Source organism: Podarcis bocagei, assembly GCF_964188305.1.
Source record: "Podarcis bocagei genome assembly, chromosome: 7".
In the NCBI taxonomy this organism is placed as follows: domain Eukaryota; kingdom Metazoa; phylum Chordata; class Lepidosauria; order Squamata; family Lacertidae; genus Podarcis; species Podarcis bocagei.
Genome location: NC_138132.1, coordinates 30508026 through 30535327, shown reverse-complemented (window position 1 = coordinate 30535327; position 27302 = coordinate 30508026). Strand labels below are relative to the sequence as shown.

Here is a 27302-nt window from a genome sequence, read left to right as displayed (position 1 = left end):
AGCACACAGAGCTTCTGAGTACAGTACTGTTGAGCTCTGGATGGTTTTTTGCGTTGAAAGGGGTAGATTTAAGTAGCTTGCTCCGCGTTGCAACCGCGGCGGATTTTTTTTGCTATATTAAATTAAAAACAATAATAGCAACAATATTTTAACACTGGACTATACTGCAGGGTTGTTGTTTGTGCAGCTGTTGCATGCTACGCTCTCAGTCCTCCCCCGCACATGACAATGAACTAAACTAAACTGAAGGGTTGTGGTTAGCCATTTTCGCGACAAACACCACCCATCTGCAATATGGATATTACACCCCCACCACCCCACGCGCGCTCTTTTATTTATTGTGGGCTGGAGAGAAAACCCCCGCAGGAAAGAAAGAAAAAAACAAACCAAAAGGGACAGGGAAATGCTTTGTTTTCAGAATTTGGCCATTCTGCGGTATTTTATCTCTATGTTCCTTCTGCGACGCGAAGAGAGAGGAGTTAACGCAGGCTACGTGGGGGCGGTGCCGCGGAGGAAATCCTGCCTCTCAATTGGTTCGTGCCAGGATGACAACCAGCGTATGGGCGGAGGCACGTTGCCATTGGCTAAGGTCTGAGGAGCGGGGGGCAAACTCTCAGCAAGAGCGGGAAGACTCGAATTCGGAGGCGCGAGGGAGGCTTTGGCGCTTTTCGTTCGTCGGCGTCGGGCGCCATGGCGGCGGCGACTGAGGTGAGTCCAGTTTAGATTTAGCTCACGCCTGGGAACTGCCTCCAGTCAGCGGCTGGCGGTGCGAGGGGAGAACGGAGGACATTTGCCTTGGCGGCTGTCGGCGGCCCCGCGGGAACCACCTAAGGGAGCAAGAACTACAACTCCCAGCATACATTGCGGCTAACCTCGGGTGTCCTGGGGCCCCCCCCAATGTCTTTGAAATACTGCATGGTCCTCGGAGGGGGGAATGCACTGCTACCGTTTCAGACTTGTGTATGTGTGCTTTTAATTTGTTTTGTTTCGTTATTCATTCATTGCCTTCATATCTCACATTTTCATCCATTTCATGGTCCTACCCCCTCCTCGTTTAATTCCCCTCAACAACCCTGTGAGGTCGGTTAGGGTTAGGCTGAGAGGTAGTGACTGGCCCACGGTCACCCAGTGAGCTCTCTCCCATGCCTGCTTTGTATAACTTTGATCCTTACACTACTGTGAAACTTACATCCGTGGGAACTTCTACTATGCAGTCTGTTAAGCATGCTGAGTTTGATAAGTGTACCATGCAGCAGTTTCTGGTTCTGATTTTTAAAAGAGAAGCATGTCACTGTTGTGCAAATCATGCCAGACTCACTCTCTGGGCAATCTTGCCATGCAGACATTAGATAATGGAACCCTAAAGAACTCTGCTCCTAAGCGTCCAATGTCGTTTTCTTTGCAGTTGGGAGGTGAATGGTGCTGGAGTTGGCTTCTATTTTAAAATTCCATTATCAAAACATTTACATGTGTTTGTCTCTTTTGTCATACTTATAAATGTTTGTGCCTTACAGATTTTGTTGGATGTCGAGGATCTGAAATCTCAGGAAGCGTCTGACAGCGATTCAGACAGCGGACAGGGAAGCTGTGAAATGACCTCTCCAGCACAGATAAACAAAGGAGTTGCATCTGTTGATGATGAAGGTCAGTAATTTACTGTCTTTAAAAACAAAAGGGCATTACAGAGGTCATTCCATTATTTCAAAGAAATGTCCTATACAACAGTAAATATCTCTAGCATATATATAAATGTGACACATATATAATTTACCCAACATCATGCACACAGTAAGTTAATCCATTTTTCATAGGCGCCCCTCCATGCATATCTGACACCTCCCTTCCTACCCCTCTCTTCCACAAAGTTTTGAAAACCATTTTGATATCGGGACTGCTTTCCTGAAACTGATTTAAAAAATAATAAATATTTCTTAGTATATTTCAAAGTGGAAAACAATAGAACTGAACAGCTGAAGCCGATTTAAGAAGGAAATAATTACATGCACACACCTGGTCCTTACACTCCTATGAGCTGTAGTAGTTTGTGGGTTGTTACCAAAGCAGGGGGGGAAATAGAGCCTACAGGAGCTAAATTGCACAATAAAGTTCAATTAAATTACATTGAATTCAGCGTTGCTTATCTTTAACTGCAGTATGTAACTGAATCTGCAATATTTCAAGTGAGGAAAAGTGGGTAAGAAATAAGTTTAACTGCTTTTAATATAGAGTGTGTGTTTAAAAAAGGGGTGCATGCCATAAATATGTGAAACTTATATTTTTGACAGATTCTGATGAAGAGATATATGTGAGTAAGAGAGTCAAATGTAAGAAGATCCTCCCAGACAGTGACAGTGAAAGAGAAGACCTGGCTCCTGAGAAATTGGAGGCTGCAACTGGGGATATGGAAAGCATGAAGGAAAATGGTGATACATTTGCTGCTAAGGAGAAGAAATCCAACCTAATCTGCCAGGCTCTGCAAGACAGTGATGATGATGAAGTGGACAACTTGTTCCATAATAAGAACCTTGGAATGTATCCAGAGCTTGGCTTGCCTGAACATAAGTTGGAGAACTCTGGGAAAAAGCACAAGAACCACAGAATTCATTGCATGAAGGAAATTATTGAAAAAGAAAAGGATGCCCCAAGGAAAAGGAGGAAGGAGAAAGAGAAAAAAATGAAAGCTATTAGAGATCTCATAAAGAAAGGAGAGGCAGAAGAAGGGAAGGTATGATGGGAATGAGAAGAACATTTTAAGGGATTGGGCTTTGATGGAATCATTGTGTGCACCCAAGGTAAAGTCCAGTCTAATGCCAAGTGATGTATTTACATTTTGTGATTCATGCCTCATGTTGCATTGACTGGCATGTACACATGTGTCTCACCAGCTGCACTGTTAAACTTAAATGTCAGCTATAGCATTATGGTATGGTAATCCAACTTGCTGCTAAAACAGGAGAGAATAAGGCACAGTCTAGATAAGTAGCTCACCATGCAACTGTTCTTGTTTTCGTGTCACTTTAGAGGACAGATGGCCATTGCATAATTGAATGTTCCCCTCTATTCTAAAAAAATCTTATCTCACGCACACCACCACTTTTATATAGAAAATGTGATGGGTAGGAGTAATCTAATGTAGGCTTCTCTTGACGTGCTGATTTTCAATGTATAAACATTGATTGAATGCTTACCCACAACATATAATCCTTTGCTCAGTGTGAAGCAGTACAGGCCATGGACAGTTTTATTGCATGTTAAGTTGTTTCTCTAAACTGGGTCAGGGTTCGAATGCAAATAGGATGGGAAGCATGTGGTGCTATAGACGTTTTTGTACTTTCTACTTCTATCAGCCTCAGCCAGTGTGTGACTGGTTGTCAGGAATGATGAGAGTTGTATCTGGAGGGCCAGAGATGCCCCATTTCTACTGTGGTGCATGGTATAGCATGGGGCCTTGCACTACAGGCGTCTCCCCACTTTTACGTGCAATCGACTCACGCGTGATCACGTATACATGTGGTACCGGGAAATAAATAAAATAGTAAAATAAAATGGAATCATACCAGGAAATGACAGAAGAGAGAGTCTTCATGGCTTATAAGGAAACCATCTCCGGATCCTAAAGATGATGTCAGTGAGGGCGGAGGAAGCCCTGAAGAGAGGCTCAGCAGGGCTTTGTTTAGGTTGCTCAGTCTCCCTGCAGTAGTAGCAGTAGCAGCCACTTTCCAAGGCGACCTCCAGCAGGCTCCAGAGCTTCAACTCTAGATATTTGGTTTGGATTGAAGAGAGAGCTGGAGAGCAGGAAAAAACGGGTGCTTCCCACGTACATGATTTTCTCCTATGTGTGTGGGGCCCCGAAATGTAACTTCCACATGAGTGGAGGGTGGTCGCCTGTGGTTGGCTTTACTGTGAACTTATAGTATGCAGTTGAAAAAATGGATTTCCTTTCTATTTATATAGGAAAGGGGGAGGTAGCAACTGCTAACTATTTCCTGTATTCTACCTTTCTTGGGCCAGGAGGATAGTGAGAGGTTTTCTTTCAATGACAGTGGGTGTCTGCTGGCTGATAAAGACCTCTTTGAGAATGGCTTAGAGGAAGAGGATCCCTTTCTTCAAGATGAAGAGTCTCTAGAGTTGATAAAAGCTGCAGGGAAAGAGAAAGTGAAAAAACGGAAGGTGAGTAATGCTAAACCATCCAAGGAAACCATACAAAGTATTTGTTTTTGTTTACCTGAACTTATTGCAGTTTTACTGGATCAGTTTTACTGGATGATCCCAAATTCTAGTTGGGTGGTAACTAGAGGCAGAGCGTTTAAAGTGCTGCCACATTTGTGGAATTCAAGTGGAGAGGGTTGTAGGAAGATTCCAAAAGTACTGCATTGGAGCTAGACAGAAATTGTGAGCTAGACAGAAATTGGTGGGGATCTGCAGCAAACACCACAGAAACCCCAGAAATAAATATTTGGATAAATATTTGGTATTTCTTTAAGCAATAGTCTGTACAAAAGCTTCTTTTGGCATGTTAAATTTAATTGCCTCTCCCACTAATACTGGTTCTTAGAGTGAACACGACAAACAAGATGGATGAATATGAGGAACGTCTATTGAAGGAACCTAAAAATGACACCCACACCTATTCACTTTTAGTTTTGTTTCTATCTCACTTTTTTGTATGGTACAGCACCTCATCTTCCATCCTGAGTATGCCTAACTTTTAATTGTGTCTAAGCCACATGTTTGCTCAAATCTGTCTTTTCATTTTTGTTAAGGAGCGGAAGGCAGCCAAGCTGGGTAAGGAAGCCATCAAACAGCTGCACAGCGAGACTCAGCGGCTTGTCAGAGGTAAGATTTCAAAACGTTTTGCAAGATTCTGTATGCATGTAGAAGGTTCCAGGTTCTCTTAAACGATGGTATCACCCAGTTTAAAAATACCTTAAAGGAACTGTCAACAGAATGTGGACCTATCTTTGCCACAGACCTTAGAGATTCATTTGCTAGGCAGTACTGTGCTTGCTGGGATGCGGGTGGCACTGTGGGTTAAACCACTGAGCCTAGGGCTTGCTGATCAGAAGGTCGGTGGTTCAAATCCCCGCGACGGGGTGAGCGCCCGTTGCTCGGTCCCTGCTCCTGCCAACCTAGCAGTTCAAAAGCACTTCAAAGTGCAAGTAGATAAATAGGTACTGCTCCGGCGGGAAGGTAAACGGCGTTTCTGTGTGCTGCTCTGGCTCGCCAGAAGCGGCTTAGTCATGCTGGCCACATGACCCGGAAGCTGTACACCGGTTCCCTCAGCCAATAAAGCGAGCTGAGCGCTGCAACCTCAGAGTTGGTCACGACTGGACCTAATGGTCAGGGGTCCCTTTACCTTACTGTGCTTGCTAGAGCAATGGTCTGACTTGGTATAAAACAGCTTCATATGTTCCTTTTAAGATTTTTGTGTTTTTATCATTAAAAGTTAAACCAAGGCCATACTGTTCAAAACTTTCCTTCATTGTATCCACACAGACCAGTTTAATCCCTTTGTTTCTTTTCTGGTAGAAGCCAACATCCCTCTCCCATATCACCTACCAGAAGCCAAAAGTGTCCATGAATTCTTCAAGCGCAAACCTCGTCCTGCCTTCCAGGGAAGTGCTATGGCTTTGCTAAAGTAAGTCAAGCTTGCTGCTAACTTGTTTCTTTTCAGGCATCTGTAGGTGTTGCAGTAGTGCTGTTATAGAATAGGACTGGATGCAGAATTCATGTTTTTAAAATCATAATTTCATTAATCTAGTTTTTCAAGATAGCTTACAAAAGAATCATAAAACGAATATAAAATAGATCAAAAACATTAGAAACAAAAACAATTATCGTAGTAACAGTAAAAATTAAAAAACAGTAGATATAAAATGTTTTAGAGATTAAAAAGATTTCCCAGGATTTTAACAGAATTAATCTTCTTAGAAACTCTGGGTTTCATTAAAATAAAAAAGTTTCAAGACTGCATAGCTGTGAAAATATGCCTGCTCTGTTTTCAGAAGCCAGAAGGGTGATTAAGATTTTAAAGACGTCAAGTTCAGGGTTACAACATGCTGCCCAGTTCAAGCTTTTCCCATTGACTAGCAAAATCCAAATATATTGTGCAAAATAAACAAACTTGCGTAATTCCCCAGTTTACATAATTTATACAGGATTTTTTTTTTTTTTGCAATTCTTGGGGCTAAATTCTAATTTTATTTTTAGCACTGAGTACGCAACTGTCATCTCTTACTAAAAGTGTGTCATTTATACTCTGAGATCTAACTGAGAGTGTTTTTATGTACAATACTATTATTTACTCGAAGTTAGAGAGAGCTAATTCATTTCATATGCTGCAATGAGTGAACGCCTCCAACCAACCCTTGTACAGTATCTATTTTGTAATCCTGTGGAAACATGTAGAGATTATTGTGTGGAAGAAAAAGGAGAGGCTTAAATTGATATACCCCCTTCATCTGAAGATCTCAGGCCAGTTCACAAGATAAAAAATACATTTGCCTTGCAATGGAGAGATGGGGAAATGGATCCTATGTACACTTGCCTATCCTGACTTCTCTTAATACCAGCAGGTTCAGCTGCTTGCCAAAAAGTGAGATGCTATGACAGCCTGCTAGTCTGAGATTGGGCAGTGATGAGTCTCTTCCTTAGCACACAAGCCCCTCCTTCCTCTCTGCTTGTACTGGGCACTGATGAAAGAGTCTGCTTCCTTTTCAAAAATTAGGAGATGGTTTCTTTTCATTATGATTATATTGAATTGACTCAAAATGGGCTAAAACAAAATGAACATCAGTAGAACATGTTGCACAATTTAACTCTCCTGCCCAGCATGAGAAGGCACTGTGCACATTACTGTGTCTAGCGGAAAACTGTAATCATTCTTCAGTAATTCTCTCCCCGCTCCCTTTATTCAAGGATAAATAGGCAAAATACTGCATTCTGCCCTTAGACTGATTTCTTCATTTTCTGTAATGAACAAGTTTAAGATTGGTAGTGATCTAACTTGTATTCCCCCCCCCCCCGACAGATCAACTAAATATCAGCCCAGTCTGGATGAAGAAAGTGCTGTTCCAAAGAACCCAGGTATCGATTGCAGTGAGAGTTGGAGAGGACAATTTAACCAACCAGCAGGGAGAGTATTGGCAGCAGGGCTTGATCTGCAAGCTTTGGCCTCCTTGAACCCTGCTTCTGTCAGCACAGATGAAACTTCTACTGGTGAAGTGGGAAATTTGGCAAAACATTGTCTTGAGGAAAATGAACAGGGCAGTGATTCCAAAATCGAGTGCCTTAAGGAGGAGCTGAGTTCTGGAAAGCAAGAAAAGCCTGATCAAATCCCTGCAGAATGCATCAAATCAGAAGAGAATGAAGTGGAAGAAAACTTACTTGGGCAAGTGGAGGAGCAATCTTCAGAACTGGGTGGGAAGCCCAAAGACATTGTGCAGCCACAGGAAGCAGTGTTGTTAGCTCCTGCTGAAAAAACAAAGAAGTCCAAGCTAGATCGGCTTCGGGAGCTGGGAGTAGACCTGACAATCAAGCCTAGGCTGTGTTCCGGGGATGATTCGTTTATTAATCTTGATGAGCCGGAATCTAACAGAGGTGTGGTACCAGCATCTAGTATCTTGATATGTTGTGATTCTTATTTGCTTGCTACTGCTTATATGACAAAAGATTGAAAAGGGAATTGCTAGGGAAGTTTGCATTGTTGGGGAGGGGAAGGTAAAAAAATAGATGTTGCATTCTTCCATGGTATCTTCTCCTAAAACGTTTGCGTTCAATGGTCAGGTGCTATCTGCCACTTTGGATAGTGAAATCATTTGTTTCTGTGTAATGTGTCTAGAATTGTGACATGCTTTGCTTAAATCAGGTTGTTCTTAGGCCTCCGTAGGATATTCACTTAGCATGGTTTAGTTAAGTCTCTCGCTCATATTTAAGCAAGGGCACTTTTTCACAAGTCTGCCCGCCCACCCAGTATTAATAATTGTGACACATAGCAGTAAAAAACATAAATCGGCACTCTTCCATTAGGAACACAAGAACTTGCCATCTAGTTCAGTACAACATACACTGACAGGTAGCAGCCTTTCAGTGTTCATCTGAAACATTCTCAGCCCTACCTTGAGATGCTGGGGGTTGAACCTGTAACCTTCTGCATGCAAAGCAGATGCTCTACCACTGAGCTACGGCTCTTCTCCTTAAGGCTTCTTCAAATGGTTGCCATCACAGTTACCTAGATGTAGTTCCTAATTTCCAAAGGTGTCCTAAAAAGTGTCCCTTAATTCTTGACAGTTGAGGTGCTGTTTGAGGGATGGCACTATTTTATTGTCTCAAACCCAACAAGAGTTGAGAAGACTTTTGACATCTTTTATTCAATTGTTAGTGCAAGAAAAACTAAAAAAAATTATGAAAAGACAGAAGATTTGACTTTTGCCCATAGGTTTAACCCCAGAATTGTGCCATGTTCACGAGAGAACTATTTTCTCCCACTTTCAACAAAAATTTCAGAAACCCCAACAGATGCTGGCATGGTGTTAAATTCTTAACAGAAAGTCTCTTATTTTCCAACTTGATTGATTTTAGGTAACTTTAGATCCAGCTGAAGTAAGATTAATTGGCTTTAAAAAAATGAAAACTACAAAGTCTTTCACAAATAAGTAATTATAGTATGTTTTCTTTTCTAACCCCCCCCCCCCCGAAAACAGAACTAGATGCTTTGAAGGAACGTTTTGTGAAGCATGCACTTTACACAACCAAGCCAAAAGCAGAACGAACGGTGGGCTTGAATATTATTCGGAAAGAGACCACTCATGAGGGCAAGGAGGAGCTGAAAGCAGATGTGGTGGCAGTGACGTTGGCTGCAGAGACTGTGGAGGGTGCAACCCATGCAAAGCCAGGTATGCTTTGAGAGAGCACAGGGGCAAGGTTTATTGGGTGGGGATGCTTCCATCAGTTCTCGGGTGCTTGTCACAAATAGAGCTGCAATGGTGGCTCAACCAATGTAGATTACTTTGTCAGTAACATTTTTGATACACTAAAAAGGTGCCCCTTGATTGGAAAGCAGGTTTTTAGTTTCTTACATTTAAAAAAAAATGCAGATTCTCAAAGCTGCTGATGGCAAGTAGCATCTTCAAAAAAGGGAACTGACTAAGATGATGCCGACTGCAACACAAGCATGCGTCATTTAGAAAAAGACACAAAATGGCATTCATCTGAATTTAAAATACCGTATTTTTTGCACCATAACACTCACTTTTTTCCTCCTAAAAAGTAAGGGGAAATGTCTGTGCGTGTTATGGAGGGAATGCCTACAGGTGGCATGCCTACGGATTTTCCTCCTCTAAAAACTACGTGCGTGTTATAGTCGGGTGCGTGTTATAGAGCGAAAAATACGGTAATCTTTGTTGCTCATACAGGTTTAATTGATTGACTCACATTTCCTTAATTGTCCAAGTTTTAGTCAATTGAATGACAGCCCTAGTCCCACATGATGAGTAGCTCTGTCCTCTTGATGATACAGTATCCCCAGTTAACCCCTTGTCGCCTACAAAATCTATGCTTCAGGTAGGACCAATCGTCCTTTTTAGCTTAAAGCAAATAAGATCTCAGAAGCCTGAAGCTTTCCTTCTCCTCTCCTAGCTGGAATTGCTGGTTCTCTTAGTCAGCACATGAGTTCCTGAACACCCCCAATTTCAAATAAACTTCCATTGCTTTTAAAATTAATTGTTAGTGGCATCATTAAAATGTTTGCCTGGGACAATGACATTTCTGTGTGTCTGTTAAGATGTGCATCTTAGCGTATTTATGCTTACCAGGTGAAAAGCTACAAATGCTTAAGGCTCAACTGCAGGAGGTCATGAAGCTCCGCAGGATGGAGGAACGCCAGAAGCGGCAAGCATTGTATAAATTGGATAATGAGGATATGGTGGAAGAGGAGGAGGAAGAGGAGGAGATGACAGATGAATCTGAGGAGGAGGAGGAAGGCAATCAAGAGGTCTTTCCTTTATTTTGCTTTACATTTTATTTTATTTTGGCCTACTTCAGCAAGTTCTAATGTATTGCTGACTTCTCATAAAACTGTCCAGGAACTATGAGACTCAGGAATTTGTGCCATGTATAATATTGGCCTCTTGCCAAATTGATCTGAAATAAAAATTGTAATTAAGTAAATGTGGCTTCAGCTCCCCACACAGCTAGGCATTGAAATCCAGGCTTTTATCTTGTCCACCTTACTGCTGGCAATTTTGCAGCCAGAAATTTGTTATGATTTAATCATGAAGCAATTTCCCTCGAGGAAGTACAGAAATTCAGGCAGGTAGCCACAGAACCCTGCAGAGCCACCACTTACTTTGCCTCGTTCCATACCTCTCAAAAGCCACACAGTGGGGCTCTGAATATGAGAAAGTAGGAAACGAGGCCAAGAATGACATGGCTGTGCAGAGTATCAACTAGCAGAATATCTTAGAAGCTCTGTTGCAAGGAAATGAAGCACTGCAAAGCCAGACAGAGTTGTGATGAACCGGTACTTTAGTTTGCTTTAAATATACATATCTGCCCCCCTAGCAAGACCAATTCTGCTATTTTACTATAGGCAGAATAAATTAAGCAAAAGGCAACAACTGTTGCATCTAAGTTTTGGAGTTCTGCAAAAATTTAGTATTTATTTAGAAGACTTGAAAAGCAAGTTATGATCTGAATTATCAGAGTCGGGTACATTATTAATATAATTGGAATCTGTAAAATACAGCAATAAAAATGGGCCAAAACAAAAACTAAGGGAGCAGCCTCTGATCATAAAACATTGTGAATGTCAAGTAGCAGAAGATTCCTCTATTGCAGAGTTTATGCCACCCATGATGTCCAGCTGCAAAAGAGGGCATCTGTCTGGGCTCAACGTGTTCTTGGACTCTGTCCTGGCACCTGTTTTTAAATGCTAGGGATTAGACTTGGGAAAAGAAGAAGAAAGAATTTAAGGAAGTACATATTCTTCACTGCTGAGATAACTCTTGCAATATGTTAGGAGGAAGGGCTTCTGAACTGGAGAATAGTAGTTTGAGATAGATCTGCTCTAGAAATTAAGTGTTAGCTTTCTGGATCAGTATCTGGAGGCGGTTGGAGGATGGATGGCGGCTAACAGATTGAGGTTGAATCCTGACAAGACAGAAGTACTGTTTTTGGGGGACAGGAGGCGGGCAGGTGTGGAGGACTACCTGGTCCTGAATGGGGTAACTGTGCCCCTGAAGGACCAGGTGCGCAGCCTGGGAGTCATTCTGGACTCACAGCTGTCCAGGGAGGTGCAGGTCAATTCTGTGTCCAGGGCAGCTATTTATCAGCTCCATCTGATACACAGGCTGAGACCCTACTTGCCCGCAAACTGTCTCACCAGTGGTGCATGCTCTAGTTATCTCTCGCTTGGACTACTGCAATGCGCTCTATGTGGGGTTACCTTTGAAGGTGACCCGCAAACTGCAACTAATCCAGAATGCGGCAGCTAGACTGGTGACTGGGAGTGGCCGCCGAGACCATATAACACCGGTCTTGAAAGACCTACACTGGCTCCCAGTACGTTTCTGAGCACAATTCAAAGTGTTGGTGTTGACCTTTAAAGCCCTTAACGGCCTCGGGCCAGTATACCTGAAGGAGCGTCTCCACCTCCATCGTTCTGCCCGGACACTGAGGTCCAGCGCCTAGGGCCTTCTGGCGGTTCCCTCGCTACGAGAAGCCAAGTTACAGGGAACCAGGCAGAGGGCCTTCTCGGTAGTGGCACCCGCCCTGTGGAACGCCCTCCCACCAGATGTCAAAGAGAAAAATAACTACCAAACTTTTAGAAGACATCTGAAGGCAGCCCTGTTTATTATAAAGTTTATTAGGTTATTGTATTTTAGTGTTCTGTTGGAAACTGCCCAGAGTGGCTGGGGAAACTCAGCCAGATGGGCGGGGTATAAATAAATTATTATTATTATTATCATCCCAAAAGAAGGATGGGGCAGGCAGTAGGTAATGGGAACTGTGACCAGCAACCACTTCTTTATCCTTGCTGCTGGTGGCCCCCATTGTACCTCTTTTCTTAGTCTGAGCTTTTGGCAGATACTGGCTCCATCTTTATAAGGTGTTGTCTGTAACTATAAGGGCTAGAAACTGGTTTATTGCATATACAGAAAGAAGAGACTAAAGAAGTCTAGATAACATGAGGATTTTGCTGGATTAGATCAAGAGTCTATCTAGTTCAGCATCTTGTTTCCCATAGTGCCAAGCCAGATGCTTGTGGGCTTCGCAGAGGCAAGTCAGGAAGGCAACGTTCTTCTGTTGTCTCCTAGCAACTGGCCTAATCCTTTTTTTAAAGCCCTGTTTTGTAACCGTAGGTTTCATAAGAGTTTTCACTGTTCGCTGTAAAAGTGTATGCACTTGAAGCCAACAACCATCTGTGTTTAAGCATACCCATAAGCAAAAGTTCACTCACTGTGGAATTTGGTATATGTGTGTGTGTATATTCCACTAGACGGTGGAGTATCTCCTTGGTGAGGCAGAGGAAGATAATGAGGAGCTGGAAGAGCAAGGCCCTGCAGATAGCGACAAAGATACTGACAAAGAATCAGTTGATGAGGAACGAGCAGCCAACTTTGTGCACTGCACTGCTGTTCCAAAGCTTTCCTCAACAGAGTCTACCTTGCTGCTGTTCAAGGATAACTCTTCAAAAACAGGGTAAGCTTTAGTTTTATTACAGGGCTAGCCAACATGGTAAACTCCAAATGCTCTTGGAATCCAACACTGAGCCAGCATAGCCAATCACCCAGTGTGTCCAATAGCAACTGGAGGGCACCACATTGACTATCTCTGATTTATGGAGTGGTCCTTACTACCTTTTAAAATATGATTACCCTTCATTTGGGCTGTTACTGTTTCTTGCAGGTGTTCTCTTCCAAGTGAAAAAGCTGAGGTGGAAGAAGGTGTGGGAAGATCACACAAGCCAGGTAATATACCTGCGTATCTGCAGCTGGCATGCTCTTATCCTGTCTGTTTTTTCATACTGTGCGTTTGAACGACAAACTAAGCTTTTCTTGTAACTATAATATATGTCTTGATAACTTTTATATGTAAGTCTTTCTGCTTGTTCTCTTCATGATTCAATGGGGGACAAGCATTTTTCCAAAACATAGATATACTTCAAAAATTAGTAATATATTTCTTTTAGTTACAAGATAAGTTTAATACACAGATACATAGATTGGTTAAATTTTGGGAAGGTCTGTCGAACAACCACCTCTGGGATAGATGTGATCTGCTGCATGCCTTGCTGCAAACCTATCTTGGCTTACGATCTGCTAAAGTGTGGATCAGAACCCCACTGGATTTGCTGCAAGGAAAATGTGAAGTTGTAAGTCCTTGACTGCTTAAAGGCTCAAATCTTCACATGCTGGAAATGAAACAGTGTGTGGAGAGCTGTGTATATAAGAGGTGAAACTAGGAGAGAGATGTATGGGATATAGTCACTGGATGAGTTATACATAACTAGGTTGTAGGGCGTTGGGGTGAGCAGAAGATCTTAGTTTTTATGTGGGCTGTTTTATGTAGCTTGATCTGTTCTCATTCCATGTTTGTACTTCTGAAAATGTTCAGCTGTTTCCCTACGTTATTGCAAATGTTTCATTTTGTTGGTGACTTCTGTTTCAATGAATTGGTGGTTTCCCCTTTCTGTGAGACATTGAAGATTTGCCATTACTGGAAACAGGATATTTCGTGGGATTGATTCACACTTGTGCTCTAGCAGAGCTTTATTTAGGGAAGACCCAGTGAATGAATTTCACTTGGCACTCAGTGATAAACCAGTTCCCATAGTTGGGGTCTGAGCGGAACCTCAGCCCTCCCCCAAATTCCATGGAGAGGGATGTGGCTTAGTTCACTCCTAATAACCAGCTCAGGTTGTTTTAATTCCTCTAAAAATTAGTAGGGTTTTTTCATTTTTCTTTTCCTTCTCCTAGAAGATGAAGATTCATTTTTACTGCCGAACCTGGCAAAGGAAAACAGTCACAACAGCAGCTTTGAGTTGATTGGTTCTATGATTCCCTCCTATCAACCTTGTAATAAGCAACTGGCACGTGGAGGCAACTTTCTGTCTGCCGTTGGAGTCGTCCGCTCTCCTTCTCCCGGCTTTTTCAAAACAAGCTTCATCAGTTCTGCTTCTAAGGTCAGATTTTGATTTTTAAAAAATCTTTAACTAATAGTAGCTGGTCACTCGAAGAGCAAATATGTAACTTTAAGAACTGGTGCCTGAATTTGCTTTCCCCCGTCATCCCTCTCCACTCGATTTTCCTTTTTGTATCATGTTTCTTAAATGGTGAGCTTGCAGACAGGCACTGTTGTTTTTAAATCTTCTGTAGTCATAGTACAGCAGATCCCAGGGCAAGATACAAAACAACCATATACTGTAGATTCTGGTGTATTAGGCGACTGAGCGTATTAGATGACCCCCCAAATTGGCAGCTGCAATTTGGGGGTTCGACTTATAAGCCCAGTTGCCCAATACGCTGGGCAGCAACGGGGGACGGGCTCAGCTCTGCGCTGGGAGAAAGCCGCCTGGCACGGAGCTGAGCCTGCCGCCCACTACTGCTGCTTCGGAGCCTCCGCAGCAGCAGCGGGGGGTGGGCTCTGCTGCGCGCCACCCATACCCGGTGTATAAGGTGACCCCCGACTTTGGAGAAGATTTTCCGAGGTTCAAAAGTCTCCTTATGCACCGGAATCTACGGTACATAAAGTCAGACATGAGAATCTGAGGACGAGCCTCCCAATGCTCTTGTTCCCCTGGCTAGTAGCAGAGACCAGAATGTATTTCCTTTAATTCTGCAGCCTTAGGGAAACCTTTCTTTCTTTGCTTCCTATGTCCAGAAATTCAAAGTTTTTGCAAATTGATTAATTTCTGTATGCAAACATTATAATTGATTCCAATTTTGTATTGCTTCAGTTTGTTAGCTGCAGAGTTCTGGCCTGTACTTTTAATTTTTCTAGTTTTAATTTTTCTATTTTGAATTTTGGCTACAGTCTGCCTTTTAATTCATGAATATAACTGTGTTCTGTTTCTCCTCTGCTTTAGAGTTCAGGGAAGGCATCTGAGCCTTCCCTACCCATAGAGGATTCCCAAGATCTCTACAATGCTACTCCTGAAGAGAAAAGCCCAGTTCCAACAGCTGGGAGGTTCCAGTTCCAGTTCTCCCTAGAAGACGACACTCAGAGTCAGTTGCTTGATGCAGATGGGTATGTAATTTGGAGAGTTGGCTCTCTTTTGCAAGTAACGCTTTCAAAATAGGTAGAGTAAGGTTGCATTCCTAAACATACTTACTAGGAAGTAAAGCTGCTTCGAACACAGTGGGACTTGCTTCAAGGTAAGCATGCATAGGATTGTGAATGGTTAGAACAAATAAACAGAGGGATGAAATGCACCCACTCTTCAGAGAATGGTTTCTCAGTCCCAGAAATGGAAGCTGCTGGTTTGCTGTTGCCTGTGTACTCAGTATCTACTAGTAGTAGATAATAGGCTTGAATCCTGGAACCCATGTGAGGAAGTTAGTTTGATGGTAGAAAAGGATAAGCTTCCACTTTTCAGTCCAAGGCACAGTATCCTCAATGACTTAGCAATGAAGTCAAGTTGCTGGCTCTGTGACAAATCTTCAACCAGCAGGCCATATTTCAGAGTTATTTAGTTCACAGGCCTATTGGGAAGGTGTGTGTGTGTCTTGATCTTTTTGACTATTGGCAGCTCGTGGAATGAATCTAGCCTGAAAACAATTTTCATACAGGGCCCACAGCCCTACCAAATCTTAACCCAAGGTGTAAAAAACTTTGCTCACAGTCTGGAGTGGAGTGAAATCATTTTCAAGTTATTTTTACAGTGGTACCTCGGGTTACATACGCTTTAGGTTACATACACTTGAGGTTAGACTCTGCTAACCTAGAAATAGTATCTCGGGTTAAGAACTTTGCTTCAGGATGAGAACAGAAATTGTGCTCCGGCGGCGCAGCAGCAGCAGGAGGCCCCATTAGCTAAAGTGGTGCTTCAGGTTAAGAACGGACCTCCGGAATGAATTAAGTACTTAACCCAAGGTACCACTGTATTTTGATTTATACCCCGCCCTTCAAGAGGTTCCCAAGGCAGCTTACACAAAGTTAAAGCTACTGTTAAACAAATTAAAACAAATATATTGAAGTGCCACAATATAAAGGCAGCCAACAGGATTATACCAAGAAGCATAAGAAGAATGCACAAGCGTTTAAAAACCCTGGGAAAATAAAAACCACATCCACACTTCCCCACCCCTGTTCCTCTGCTTTCTTTGTGTCAAAGTTTAGATTGAACATTCCTTGAGAAACTGTAAAATTCTTTCACATTGATGACACTGTATACACAAAGCAAGTAGGTAAGTCCTAAAAGAAAATGCTGAAACAGTTACACAATGGTGTTTACCCTGTGTGAGTGCACCTACAGAAGAAGCATCCCAAAATGCCCATGTTGGAGACCTTTCCTGCCAAACCACCTGAGCTTCCTCTGATGACTGTGGACTTTTTCAAAGACGGTCGTTAATTTTGCTTTCAGGTTTTTGAATGTTGGCCATCACCGGAACAAATACCAGTCATCCAAGGACCGCCTACCGTTGGCTAGCATGGACGAGAACGCCATGGATGCAAACATGGATGAGCTGTTGGATCTGTGCTCTGGCCAGTTTGCCTCTCAGAACAAGTGTCCTCCCAACACTTACCATGGCAAGAAGCAGAACATGGAAGAGCTGCTCAACCTTTGCTCTGGAAAGTTTGCTTCTCAGAGTAAGTTGTGGATCTTGCTCCTTATAGCAAGAGCTGGGGTTGCACATACCACCTTCAGTAGGCTTTTGCTAAATTCTACACCCAGAATATGATGATCAAACCAAAGGGAAAGAGGCTAGTAGGTACTTTGTTTTGGCAAGTAAATTTAACGGTTTTGTCTGGATTTTTTTTAAAAATGGCAATTTTATTCCGTTAAAAATAATTTTTACTCTTGATTTTCAATGTACACACTGCTGAAGGCTGCTTGCAGCATAGTAGACACATGTAGGATAACAATAAACAAGATAAGGAGGTAAGAACAGCATATATAACAATCTGATTAAGGAAACCTGTATAAAATGCAACAGCTTAGTAGTCTGACTGCTTGCCCGAAAAGCTCTTGTTGTGACTGAAGGCCCCTGTCAAGGGAGCTAGAAGTCCCATCCCGGGACTTAAACCCCTGCTGTTGCTTAAAACTGCAATTTTCCTCTAAGTGATACCCACCTTTCACTTTACTCAGACTTTTGCTATTGTTTGAAACAGCCACATTTTCCCCTTCATTGTTCCTCTCTTCTTAACTCCATGTCATAGTCGCTGCTGCTGTGCAACCAGCCTTCTCTTCTGCTCCCCTTCCCTGACTCTATGCAAACCCTCCAATGGGAGCTGTGTGATGACTTTCTTACATTATAATATATAGAGAAATAAAAGCTCCCAATATTAGGTATTGCTGTTTCTTTAGCAGCAGCAGCTTTTTAATAAGTTTAAGGGCTGGGGATACAAGAACACTTTATCTGGGACCAGCTGGGTTCTGCCTGTTGGACCCTGTTCCAGTGACATCTCAATTCTGGTTTCTTTCTCAGATTCTCCCATTCGATCCTCCTCAGCAAACCCTAAACTGGAAAAAGAGAACAGCACTGATGATCCAATGGCTGAGGCAGTAGCTCTTTGTTCTGGCTCTTTTTCAACTGAGAGGTAAGCCTTGGAGATGTGCAACTCAGTTCTCCAAAGGTTTTCCTCTCCTTCAGTAGAGGGAGCATGAAAACATCCATTGTATTGAGATAATCGGTAGGACTGGGAGGAGAAAACTTCTCAGTTAAGCAGAATTTTTCACTGGCCTAGTCGCCAAGAAGTAGTGCTACCTCTCCTTATTGTTTACCTTTCTACACCAAACTAAACTCCAGAAAATTAGCCGCAGCTAGTCCATGTGACATCTTGGAGACCGTGAGGATAGATAAGTCCTAATGCTTTTTGTTTTGTTCACCATGTTCTGTCATGGCTAACTAGGTGTGACAGGTTGTACAGCAGGGGCAATATGCCTGTGGCCCTCCAAATGTATATTGGACTCCTGTGTTCCCACTTGCACATTCCCACTTTGCTAGATTCCAGTTGCTAAGCAAGTCTTTTTCTTCCCTTTTAAAAATCCTTTCTTGTAGGGAAGTGGAAGAAGATGAGGAAGAAGAATTTGGAGACTTCTGTCTCTTAACAGATGACCATGCCTTTGATAGTGAAGAAGTGAGTACTGCAAACTATTGTGGTTATTCCAGAATTAAACACCAGGCATGCATTCCACACAAAACCTTAACTATTTCCACTCCCACCCCAAAGCCAATGTTCTACTCAACTAGTCCACCAGAAGCTAATGGGCAGGGCTGGGTATGCCCCAGAGTAAATGGATTTGAAGAGAAACTCCATTCTGCAGCCTGAATGTGCATACTAAGCAAATTTGCATATTTTTCCTTACTTCGTGTAACTGATTCTGGGGAGTACCTTTGCAGGGCACTGAAGCCTCAAGCCTAAACCCTCAGTATCTTGTTCAGTCACCCCTCAGGCTCCTGAGATTTCAACAGACATTGCCCTGTGCTCTTCCATTCCCATTTCTATTGCTTTTTAAATGAAGCTGGAGGCTGTACCCAGTAGCTCATTCTGTGGGTTTTCTATGCTCCTAAACAATCATCATGTAGACACCACCTTCTAACTGTGTTGTTTAAATAAAAGAGCAAGCTGAAATATAGGAGGTAGTAAAGGAGGTGATAAGATACTAAAGGAAATTCTGAATTCATTTCCTGAATTGATAGGATGAAAAGAACAAAGAGGAGGAGGACGATGAGCAGGAGGAGGAAAAGGAAGGAGAGACAGAGGAAGAAGAAGAGAGTGAAGATGAAGTAGATGATGATGATGAAGAGGAAGTGTTGAGACGAAGGGAAGGAATGAAGAAGAAATTGTAAGTAAATCCTTCTAGCCTTTATAGTTTTGCAATAAACAGGATCAATGCAGTATATGAAGCTAACTAAAAATAAAAAGGGACAGGCTTGAAAGATGCTGGCAGAAAAATCTATCCAGGGGCTTTCTTGGCAAATTTGCTGAACTTTATGCACTTGGAGGGGGATAATCACCTCCTCAGTTGATCTGCAGGCAGGGGAGCGCTCTCTCTCTCTCTCTCTCTCTCTGGGTGTGTGTGTGTGATCCCACCAATGGCTGGCATGGAATCTTCAAGTGTCAGCCAACAGTGAAGAAGAAGAAGAAGAAGAAGAAGAAGAAGAAGAAGAAGAAGAAGAAGAAGAAGAGATTACTTAGATCTCACCTATCTGACTGGGTTGCCCTCAGGCCACAAAACCTTAGCCACCCCTGACATGGCTCGATGCAAATTGGACACAGACTGAGATATGTGGGATGCTTAAGGCAAATCTGCTTTTGCACTGAATGGTTGGTGAAGGCAGCATGGAGCAAGGAGGCAACAGTGGGAATCAGCCGCTGCTTGAACAACTGCAGGGTTTGACAGCCCAGTTCCATTTAAGGAAAGGGTGGGCTGACTATGAAGCAGGCAAGGGGAAGGGTACTCAGAGGGCTAACCTGTTTATTTTTCTGGATGCTGCTGAAATGAGCTCAGTGACACACTCTTGTGAAGACACCACAAAAAGGCCACAGCAGGAAGGAACTTGATTCAGTTTACCCTTGGCATCTGTTCTTATTTCAATATATTAATAAACTAAATTCTGTATTAAATAAATGGCAACAAATGTTTCTGAAATTTATTGGGAAGAATAAAAACCATGGCTGAAGGCAAAGGTTTTATATGATGAAAGGAAAAGAGGAGAGCCTCAGGTTCCTTGTCTTGCTTCATTTTGATTGGGGCTTAATTGTTTCTATTTTGTTGCATCTTTTAGAAGCATGGATTTGGCCTATATTAATAAAATAATAGTAGTAATACTGCTACTACTAATAGGAATAATGCATAACTAGTTTTTAAAAATGTAGGCTTACAACTTCTGTAGCCTTAAAGACTGGCATGATGTTGAAAATTTCTATTGCATGTTAGGGTATCTCCTAACATGGGATTTGCAATATTTCACAGTATCTTTAAGTGTTGTACTCACACAATGTGCTGTACTTTGGTGAATTAAGCACATCCTGTGTATGTATGGAAGTCTCACTTCAACTCCTGCCTTGCAAGGTATAAATGTTTTTTTCCTTGAAAGGCTGAGAACAGAGTCTTGGAGGGCTGGATTTGAGACTCTGCCAGCTAATGTTGGCAGTTCTGGGTAAGATGAAGTTTGTCATGATGTGCAGCAGCTCCTTAAATCTTTTTAGACTCAACTTGGATTCCTGGCTTTCTTTCCCTCCTCTCAAAACATTTCAGCAAATTGCAGGACTTCATGGAAGAGGAGGCTGAGCTGTCGGGAAGTGAGATGGGGAGTGAGGATGAATATGACGGTGAGGAACTTGATGTTTATGAAGATGAAGTCCTTGATGAGGTCCTCCCTACAGATGCAGAACTCCAGGATCAAGTCAACAAAATACACATGTCAGTAGCCGCAGATACATCAGCTTAAATTACAGTTTGTGGTTGTGCTTTTCTGAAAGCACAGCCTTGTTTTTGAATGAAGACTAATTTCAGTTTCCCTCCCTTACACATGGATACTTTTTAGGAAGGTGATGCTGGATGATGACAAACGACAGCTGCGCTTGTATCAAGAGAGATACCTTGCTGATGGAGATTTGCACAGCGATGGCCCTGGGCGAATGAGGAAGTTCAGGTGGAAGAACATAGGTATAATGCTGTCTTATTCTAGAGCAAGCCTGCACAACTGGTGACCCATGAAGATGAATGAGCCATGCCTGATACAAGTTGATAAGCCCCTGTTTGTGGTCGCAGGCAGGGGGGGGGGGGAACAAGAAGGCTTATTGAGACCCTACATGCCTTGTTGTCTGTGTTCAGCTTAGTTGGTCACAAATTGTCCTAGAGAAGGAGTGAAACAGACCTTTACTCCCTACCATCTTTCAGTCTCTAAAATATGTAATAGTTGCTGATCTGTTTTACATTTTTGTGTGGTTTTTATTGTATTAAAATTGTAAGCTGCTTTGATACTGTTTATGCAAATATGCTGTCTGTTCTGCAGGATACATTAGCAAACCCAAACTCCAGCAGGAGGGTCTCTCGCTTTCCCCTTCTATCCCTACCACAACTGTCCAAATCCCAGTCCAAATCCTCATCTCTTTCTCCCTCACCAGGCCCACAATGCTTTTTCTGCATTTAACACTTTTAAGTAGAGCATTTCAGGCAGCAGTGGCCAGAACCAATTCCCTTTTGTGTTTCCGCTTTCAGACAATGCTTTTCAGGAGGATATGTTCCACAATGATGCAGAGAACGATGATGAAAACGAAGACCATCTGGATGAGACAGAGGCGAAGTGGAGGAAGGAGCGCTTTGAGCGGGAGCAGTGGCTTCGGGAGCAGGTAGCTTACCCTCGTGGATAGGCTTCTTCCTGGACCATTTCATTTAGCCTGCTTTTATGACAGACTGAGATGAGAGCTGAAATGTCCCCCCCAATCTGTTCTTGGTTACAAGCCATAGATATTTAGTATTCTATTATACTAATATTTAGTAATATTAACATTTAACGCTGTATTGTTTTTAATACTTGATTGGCAGCTGCCCAGAGTGGCTGGGGAAACTCAGCCAGATGGGCAGGGTATAAATAATAAATTATTATTATTATATTATTATTTCTTGGTGGTGCAAACATTCTAATGTAAGAAAATAATAATGCTGAAGATAGCATCTTCCACTGGGCCAGTATCAGTGGTAGTCTTCTTTATAAAATAGCAGGCAATATGGATGAAGATGTCTGGGGGAGTTTATAAAATTGATGGTGAAAAGGTTTTAAAACACAACCGTCAATGTCCGTTAATGGGTTGTGAAGTAAGAACTGTGCCAGTATCTTGCAAGTAAAGCAAAATTTCAGTAATAAATTCTTTTATGGATTATTTCACATATGTATGTTTTTTTAAAAACATACATAACTTGTTTTAAGTATACCTCTAAAAGGCACGAAAGTTGGCATCCCTTGTCAGAGAGGTAAGATTGGCTGCAATTCCCTGAAGAGGGTACACTCAATGACAGATGCAAGTTTGCTGCCACATAACGGTATAGTAAAAACCATGGTTTTCCCAGTAGTGATGTATGGAAGTGAGAGCTGGACCATAAACAAGGCTGATCGCCGAAGAATTGATGCTTTTGAACTGTGGTGCTGGAGAAGACTCTTGAGAGTCCCATGGACTGCAAGAAGATCAAACGTATCCATTCTTAAGGAAATCAGCCCTGAGTGCTCACTGGAAGGACAGATCGTGAAGCTGAGGCTCCAATACTTTGGCCACCTCATGAGAAGAGAAGACTCCCTGGAAAAGACCCTGATGTTGGGAAAGATTGAGGGCACAAGAAGAAGGGGACGACAGAGGACAAGATGGTTAGACAGCGTTCTCGAAGCTACAAACATGAGTCTGACCAAACTGCGGGAGGCAGTGGAAGACAGGAGTGCCTGGCATGCTCTGGTCCATGGGGTCATGAAGAGTCGGACACGACTAAATGACTAAACAACAAACAACGGTTGGAACTGGCCTCTTAAGTTCAAAGAGTGGTATACAGCTAAATAATTCTGCCAGCACAAGCAGAACTTACCCTCCTTCTCCTCTCCCCATATGCCCCCTAACTCTACTTGGGAAGGTTGAGGGAAACCCACAACAGATTTAGGAGGTGCAAGCAGGGAGGGGAAGTTCCATTGTGCTGTTCCAGAAATGTTTGCACTAGTGGAACTGTTTTGTTGGGCTCCTCCCAAAGTGTTGTTTTTTTTTAAAAGCGAAAGCACATGACTAGTAAAAGTGTCATTCATTAAAGAAACTGCACCTTTTTCAGTTACTTTTTGTTCCATGCTTATAGTGATGTGGTCTAATGAAAATTCTGCTTATTTACAGTCGGAGAAAGGGGAAGAGGAGGATATCGATGAAAACAGCCAGTTCATGAAACTGGCCAAAAAAGTCACTGTGAAGTCCCTACAAAAGAAAGGTACACCTGTTTCTTACTGAAGAGCTATGAATGCTAGCAGAACCTTAGTAGAATGCTAGCAGAATGGGGATGGGTGGGCACCAAAATTCAGCACCAAGGCTGCAGGTTGATTGAAAAAATACTTTTGCACCCTAGTGAGACTTTGATATCATTTTAAATATTTGTAAGCTATAAAACAGCTCACAAAAATAAAACTTCTGAAATGCCAGATCAGTCTTAAAAACAATGAAAGATAGGCAGCAGCTAATATGATGCAAAACCCCCCAAAAACTGCAGTCACGGTAGATCAGCGTTAGCCATCAAAAGTCTTGCTTCAAAGAGTAGGTTTAACCTGGGCCTTGGATTTATGGTAATGCCAGGTGCCTCCTTTCCTTAATTTTCTGGAAATGGCTTTCCATAAGTCAGAACACCATGACTGAGAAGGCCAACTTCACATTGGTGTTTGCCCCCACAGGGTTGATTTTCAGGTTCTTTGAATGGACCCAGCTGTGGCCATACTTTCAAGTGGCTTGTTCCTAAAACCTTGCTGCCTTTGTACAGAGCAAGTGGCATTGGGAGGGGAATTGGCAGATATGTATTATTGTACGCTACAGTTCTTAGTCTTTCTCTTGCAAAGTTTCAAAACTTTATCTGTCTTTTGCTTTCCTAGCAACTCCCTCAATAGCTGTACAGGAAACTAAATCACTACCCAGAAATCCATTTGAAACTTTCCAGTCTGCCAGTGATCCACAGGTCAGTACTTTAGTAGTTCTGAGAACAGATTATTTCTTTTGAGAATAGATTATTTCTTCCCTTCATCATTTCTCATATTGCGTCTAGACAGCTTTCTTTAAAATTGGGCTTCATTTCTGAGATAGGAGTACCAAATTGCATAATGAGTCACATCGTTTTTCTTTGAACAGTGTAGGTCTGCTTGTATTATTTTATTTTAGTAAACTAAGCAAGTGGATTGCTAGTCCTGAATTATTTTTCTTGTGAGAAAGAACAACTTGACTAGCAGTTCTTCTGAAGGTTTAAATTGTGTTCAGTGTACTACTCAGGTCATGTTACTTGAATGTTTCGCCTCTGGATCCACCCCTCCTCCTTTTTGCAGCTGAAGAATGGATCACTGCTGAACAGGCCCAAAGCAGTCCTGCAGAAACTGGCAGCCATGTCAGACCTCAACCCAAACGCCCCCAGGAACTCAAGAAATTTCGTCTTCCAGACACTCTCCCCAGTCAAGAGCGAGGAGACGAAGGAGAAGTCCAAGCCCCAGGTAGAAATCTCTTGATTTAAATTGAACGGAATCATTTACTTAGTCTGCTTTTAATTTTTTTGTTCCTTGAACTGGGTATGCCTTAGTAGGAATGGTCTGAGGGAAAATTTGCACTCTTGGCTGGCAAGGAATTTGAGACATGATCATGATATGGATCCAAAGCACACCTTTCTCATTCATATTGTAGGCAGAACAGCATTATGTGGCATTCATTCATTTTGCCCCACCTTCCAGAATACGATCCTTCCAAAGTAGCTTACAAAAAACATTAAACATCAGGCAAAACAACAGCATCCTTCCTACAGGGCAGCTGGTGTTAAACTGGTGCTGGGGGTGGGGCAGGAGAAAGTCCAACTGCAGCAGGCATTGGGGTGGTCTTGGCCTGCCTCCCAGTCTCCTAGAATCCTGTTTACAGGGCATCCAATGGAATGTCCTGGGGATGGATTCTTGGGCTATAGATGAGCACATACCTTCGTAAGTATTACTTTGCACAATCAGTAATACAGTACTTGCATTAAAGGATCTTGTATATTAGGGCTAGAGTTGCTGCCAGTCAGGTTTGATGAACCTGGGCTAGAGTGGCCAAAAAGCTGCCCTTCTTTATGTACCTTTGTGCTCTTTAGCATGCCAATGACAACCCTGTTTGAGATTCACAACCTCTGCTTTAGGGCAGGATAGTTAATCCATCCTTAGAGGCTCCCTAGGAGTTCAGAAACCCTCCTTCCCACAACAATATTTCATTCCTTCCTAAGTTTGTCAGCCTCCTTGAAGAGTGCTTTAGTAGGGACTCATTAGCACTGCTTGAAGGTAAGCAAGAGTAGTTTATGTTCAGGAGTGCCAATGATAGGAGGAAGCTGGAGAAGGAACAGAAACGGACAGCATTATCCATATGAAGAAAGATTTAAGAAGTCGGGTGTTTGCAACCAAGAGTGAAAAATGTGTCTTTGTTTTGGGGTATGTGTGACAGAAGTTTAATGATAACTGCCTGATGTGGGGGGCAAAGGGGCAGGAACCTTGATTGTAATCTTCCCATTACATCTGGCAGGTCATTGCTCTGCTAGATTACCTTTTGATCTGATCCAGCAAGGCAATTCTTACATTTTGCTATCTTGAGTGGTTTCCTGGCTGTCAGCAGCTACCTTGCCCTTCTTAAATGTGAAAAAGAGGCTGTGTGTGTGTGTGTGTGTGTGTGTGTGTGTGTGTGTGTTGTCTGCTTGGGCCCTGACCCAGCCAAGTTGCCCAGGACAAGAATGGTAGATGGCCCTGTTAGCAGGAAAGGCCAGCTGCCATCCTATGGTCCATAATCAAAATACTGCTGAGTTATTATATAATTCAGACTTGAAAACAGCCACTCGCTCAGTTGCCTGTGGCAAATAAGAATGTCCAGGGGACACAGAGTGCAGTGTTCTTTTTGCATGGTCAACGTATATCTGAGCCAATTAAGTTAATTAAAAAATTCTCGTGCTCAAGAGATTTTGTGGTCTCATGGTTCCTGTCACCTTCTAGGTCAAGAAGAGAGCTCCTGTCGCCATTGCAAACCCTTCTCCCAAACGGCTACGGCTTGATGGCACTTCAGCTCAAGAAACCCGGAGTATATTTCAGTACTTGGAGCGATAAAAGACGTGGGTGGAGAGCACCGATGGTGCTTGGTCTTGGTCCAGCGGCTGCACAGACTTCTCAAGGCAAGGAACTGATGCAACTCTCTCTAGAGTGGAACCCTTTTGATAATGAGATGCCTGGAATGTCACTTGGCCTGCATCCCTGGGTGCACAAATATGAGAGCAGGTGAAAGGGTATGTTCTACCTGTTGGATGCAGCTGCAACTTGAGTACCAGTCAAACCTGCACTTCTCTACGTTGGTCTTATCTTCAACTTGCACAATCTGCATTGCACTCCCAAGAAGAGTTCTGGGCCAGGCATTTGAGGCCTGTGTTTTCATGCATTAAAAAATGATTATGGAGGCTGACTATCTTCCCCACCTGTGTTTCGCTCCCTAACATTATATATATCTTAAAGTTCTAGGGCATTTTTAAATCAGGGTTTTAACTTTTTTAAAGGCAATTTTGGTTCCCTTTTCTGTTCCCCACACCTCATTCTCATGTTCAATTGCTGCCCCTCCTTTTTAAAGAGAACATGTGAAATTGTGTTGAGGAAGAAAACTGAGGCGTGGAAAGTCGTCTTCTGTCCCGTGTGCATCCTTCTCAGTTCTCCATACCTTTATTTGGACACTTTAAAGCTTTCAACATGAAAAATAGAAGGGGGAGGTGAGGTTTTTTTTTAACAGTTACATTCAGTTTTTGAAGATGGATTTGAAATTTGAAAGGTGAATGGAAATAAAGAACATATTTATGGCTGTATTTAGAAAGTGCTGCAATGAAGACTTCTTACAACAGCATCTTGCCTGCATCTAAACATCCTCAAATTTTGTACCTCCATGATCTCAGAGGAGTCATTCTGAATTGTAAATCTATTCTGTGGGGGCAGAGAGAAAGTGTAGTGTTAAAAATGGATGTGTACAGATGATGAAAGATGTGAGGCTGTGCAAGCAGATTTTCAAAATAAACCAGTGCTTTTTAAATCTACTGTAGAACCTGGAATGTGTTAGGGCCTAATCTATAGATTCCATAGGAAACTATTTAGCTTGTTTCTCAGGGAATCAAAATACTTTCGCCTTTCGTTAAAATTATGCATTTATATTGATAACTTAATTTTATTACATATATCTCCCACCTTTCCTCCAGAGGTGGGTGTACATGGCCTGCTTAGCTTTAGCAAGATGGTTACATGTTACAGCTTCAGGCACAATTTTAGAGCATGCATGTAATTCTCCACGCTCAATGGAGTTCATCTCTATTTTTCTCAGCCTTCTTTTTCTGGTTATGTTTTCAGCCACCTGAGGGCACTGTTCAGAAACAAGAG

The 27302-nt window shown here is 42.5% G+C and overlaps 1 protein-coding gene and 1 long non-coding RNA gene across 2 annotated transcripts; one reads left to right on the top strand and one right to left on the bottom strand.

Moving 5' to 3' along the window:
* Positions 1 to 565: 565 nt before the first annotated feature.
* Positions 566 to 26965, top strand: CLSPN (claspin). The gene is made up of 24 exons (XM_081202481.1): positions 566 to 708; positions 1515 to 1644; positions 2286 to 2725; positions 4012 to 4170; positions 4764 to 4836; positions 5530 to 5638; positions 7031 to 7599; positions 8703 to 8894; positions 9813 to 9991; positions 12497 to 12699; positions 12907 to 12968; positions 13977 to 14182; positions 15086 to 15246; positions 16583 to 16809; positions 17649 to 17760; positions 18222 to 18300; positions 18864 to 19009; positions 20426 to 20590; positions 20715 to 20836; positions 21392 to 21522; positions 23038 to 23128; positions 23778 to 23860; positions 24222 to 24383; positions 25890 to 26965. The coding sequence occupies exons 1-24, from the start codon at positions 691 to 693 to the stop codon at positions 25998 to 26000; spliced, it is 3930 nt and encodes a 1309-aa protein (XP_081058607.1). The 5' UTR covers positions 566 to 690; the 3' UTR covers positions 26001 to 26965.
* LOC308591651 lies at positions 4002 to 7476 on the bottom strand. Its single transcript, XR_014010211.1, has 4 exons — positions 7387 to 7476; positions 5560 to 5698; positions 4226 to 4419; positions 4002 to 4138 (listed from the first exon to the last, which is right to left on the bottom strand). It is a non-coding gene; the product is annotated as an uncharacterized lncRNA (long non-coding RNA).
* Positions 26966 to 27302: the final 337 nt, after the last annotated feature.

What these genes read in the sequence shown, in the direction of transcription:
- CLSPN (XM_081202481.1), top strand. An exon ending in GACTCAGCGGCTTGTCAGAG is followed by an intron (nt 4,837 to 5,529) that starts GTAAGATTTCAA and finishes CTTTTCTGGTAG; the next exon opens with AAGCCAACATCCCTCTCCCA. An exon ending in TCATCAGTTCTGCTTCTAAG is followed by an intron (nt 14,183 to 15,085) that starts GTCAGATTTTGA and finishes CCTCTGCTTTAG; the next exon opens with AGTTCAGGGAAGGCATCTGA.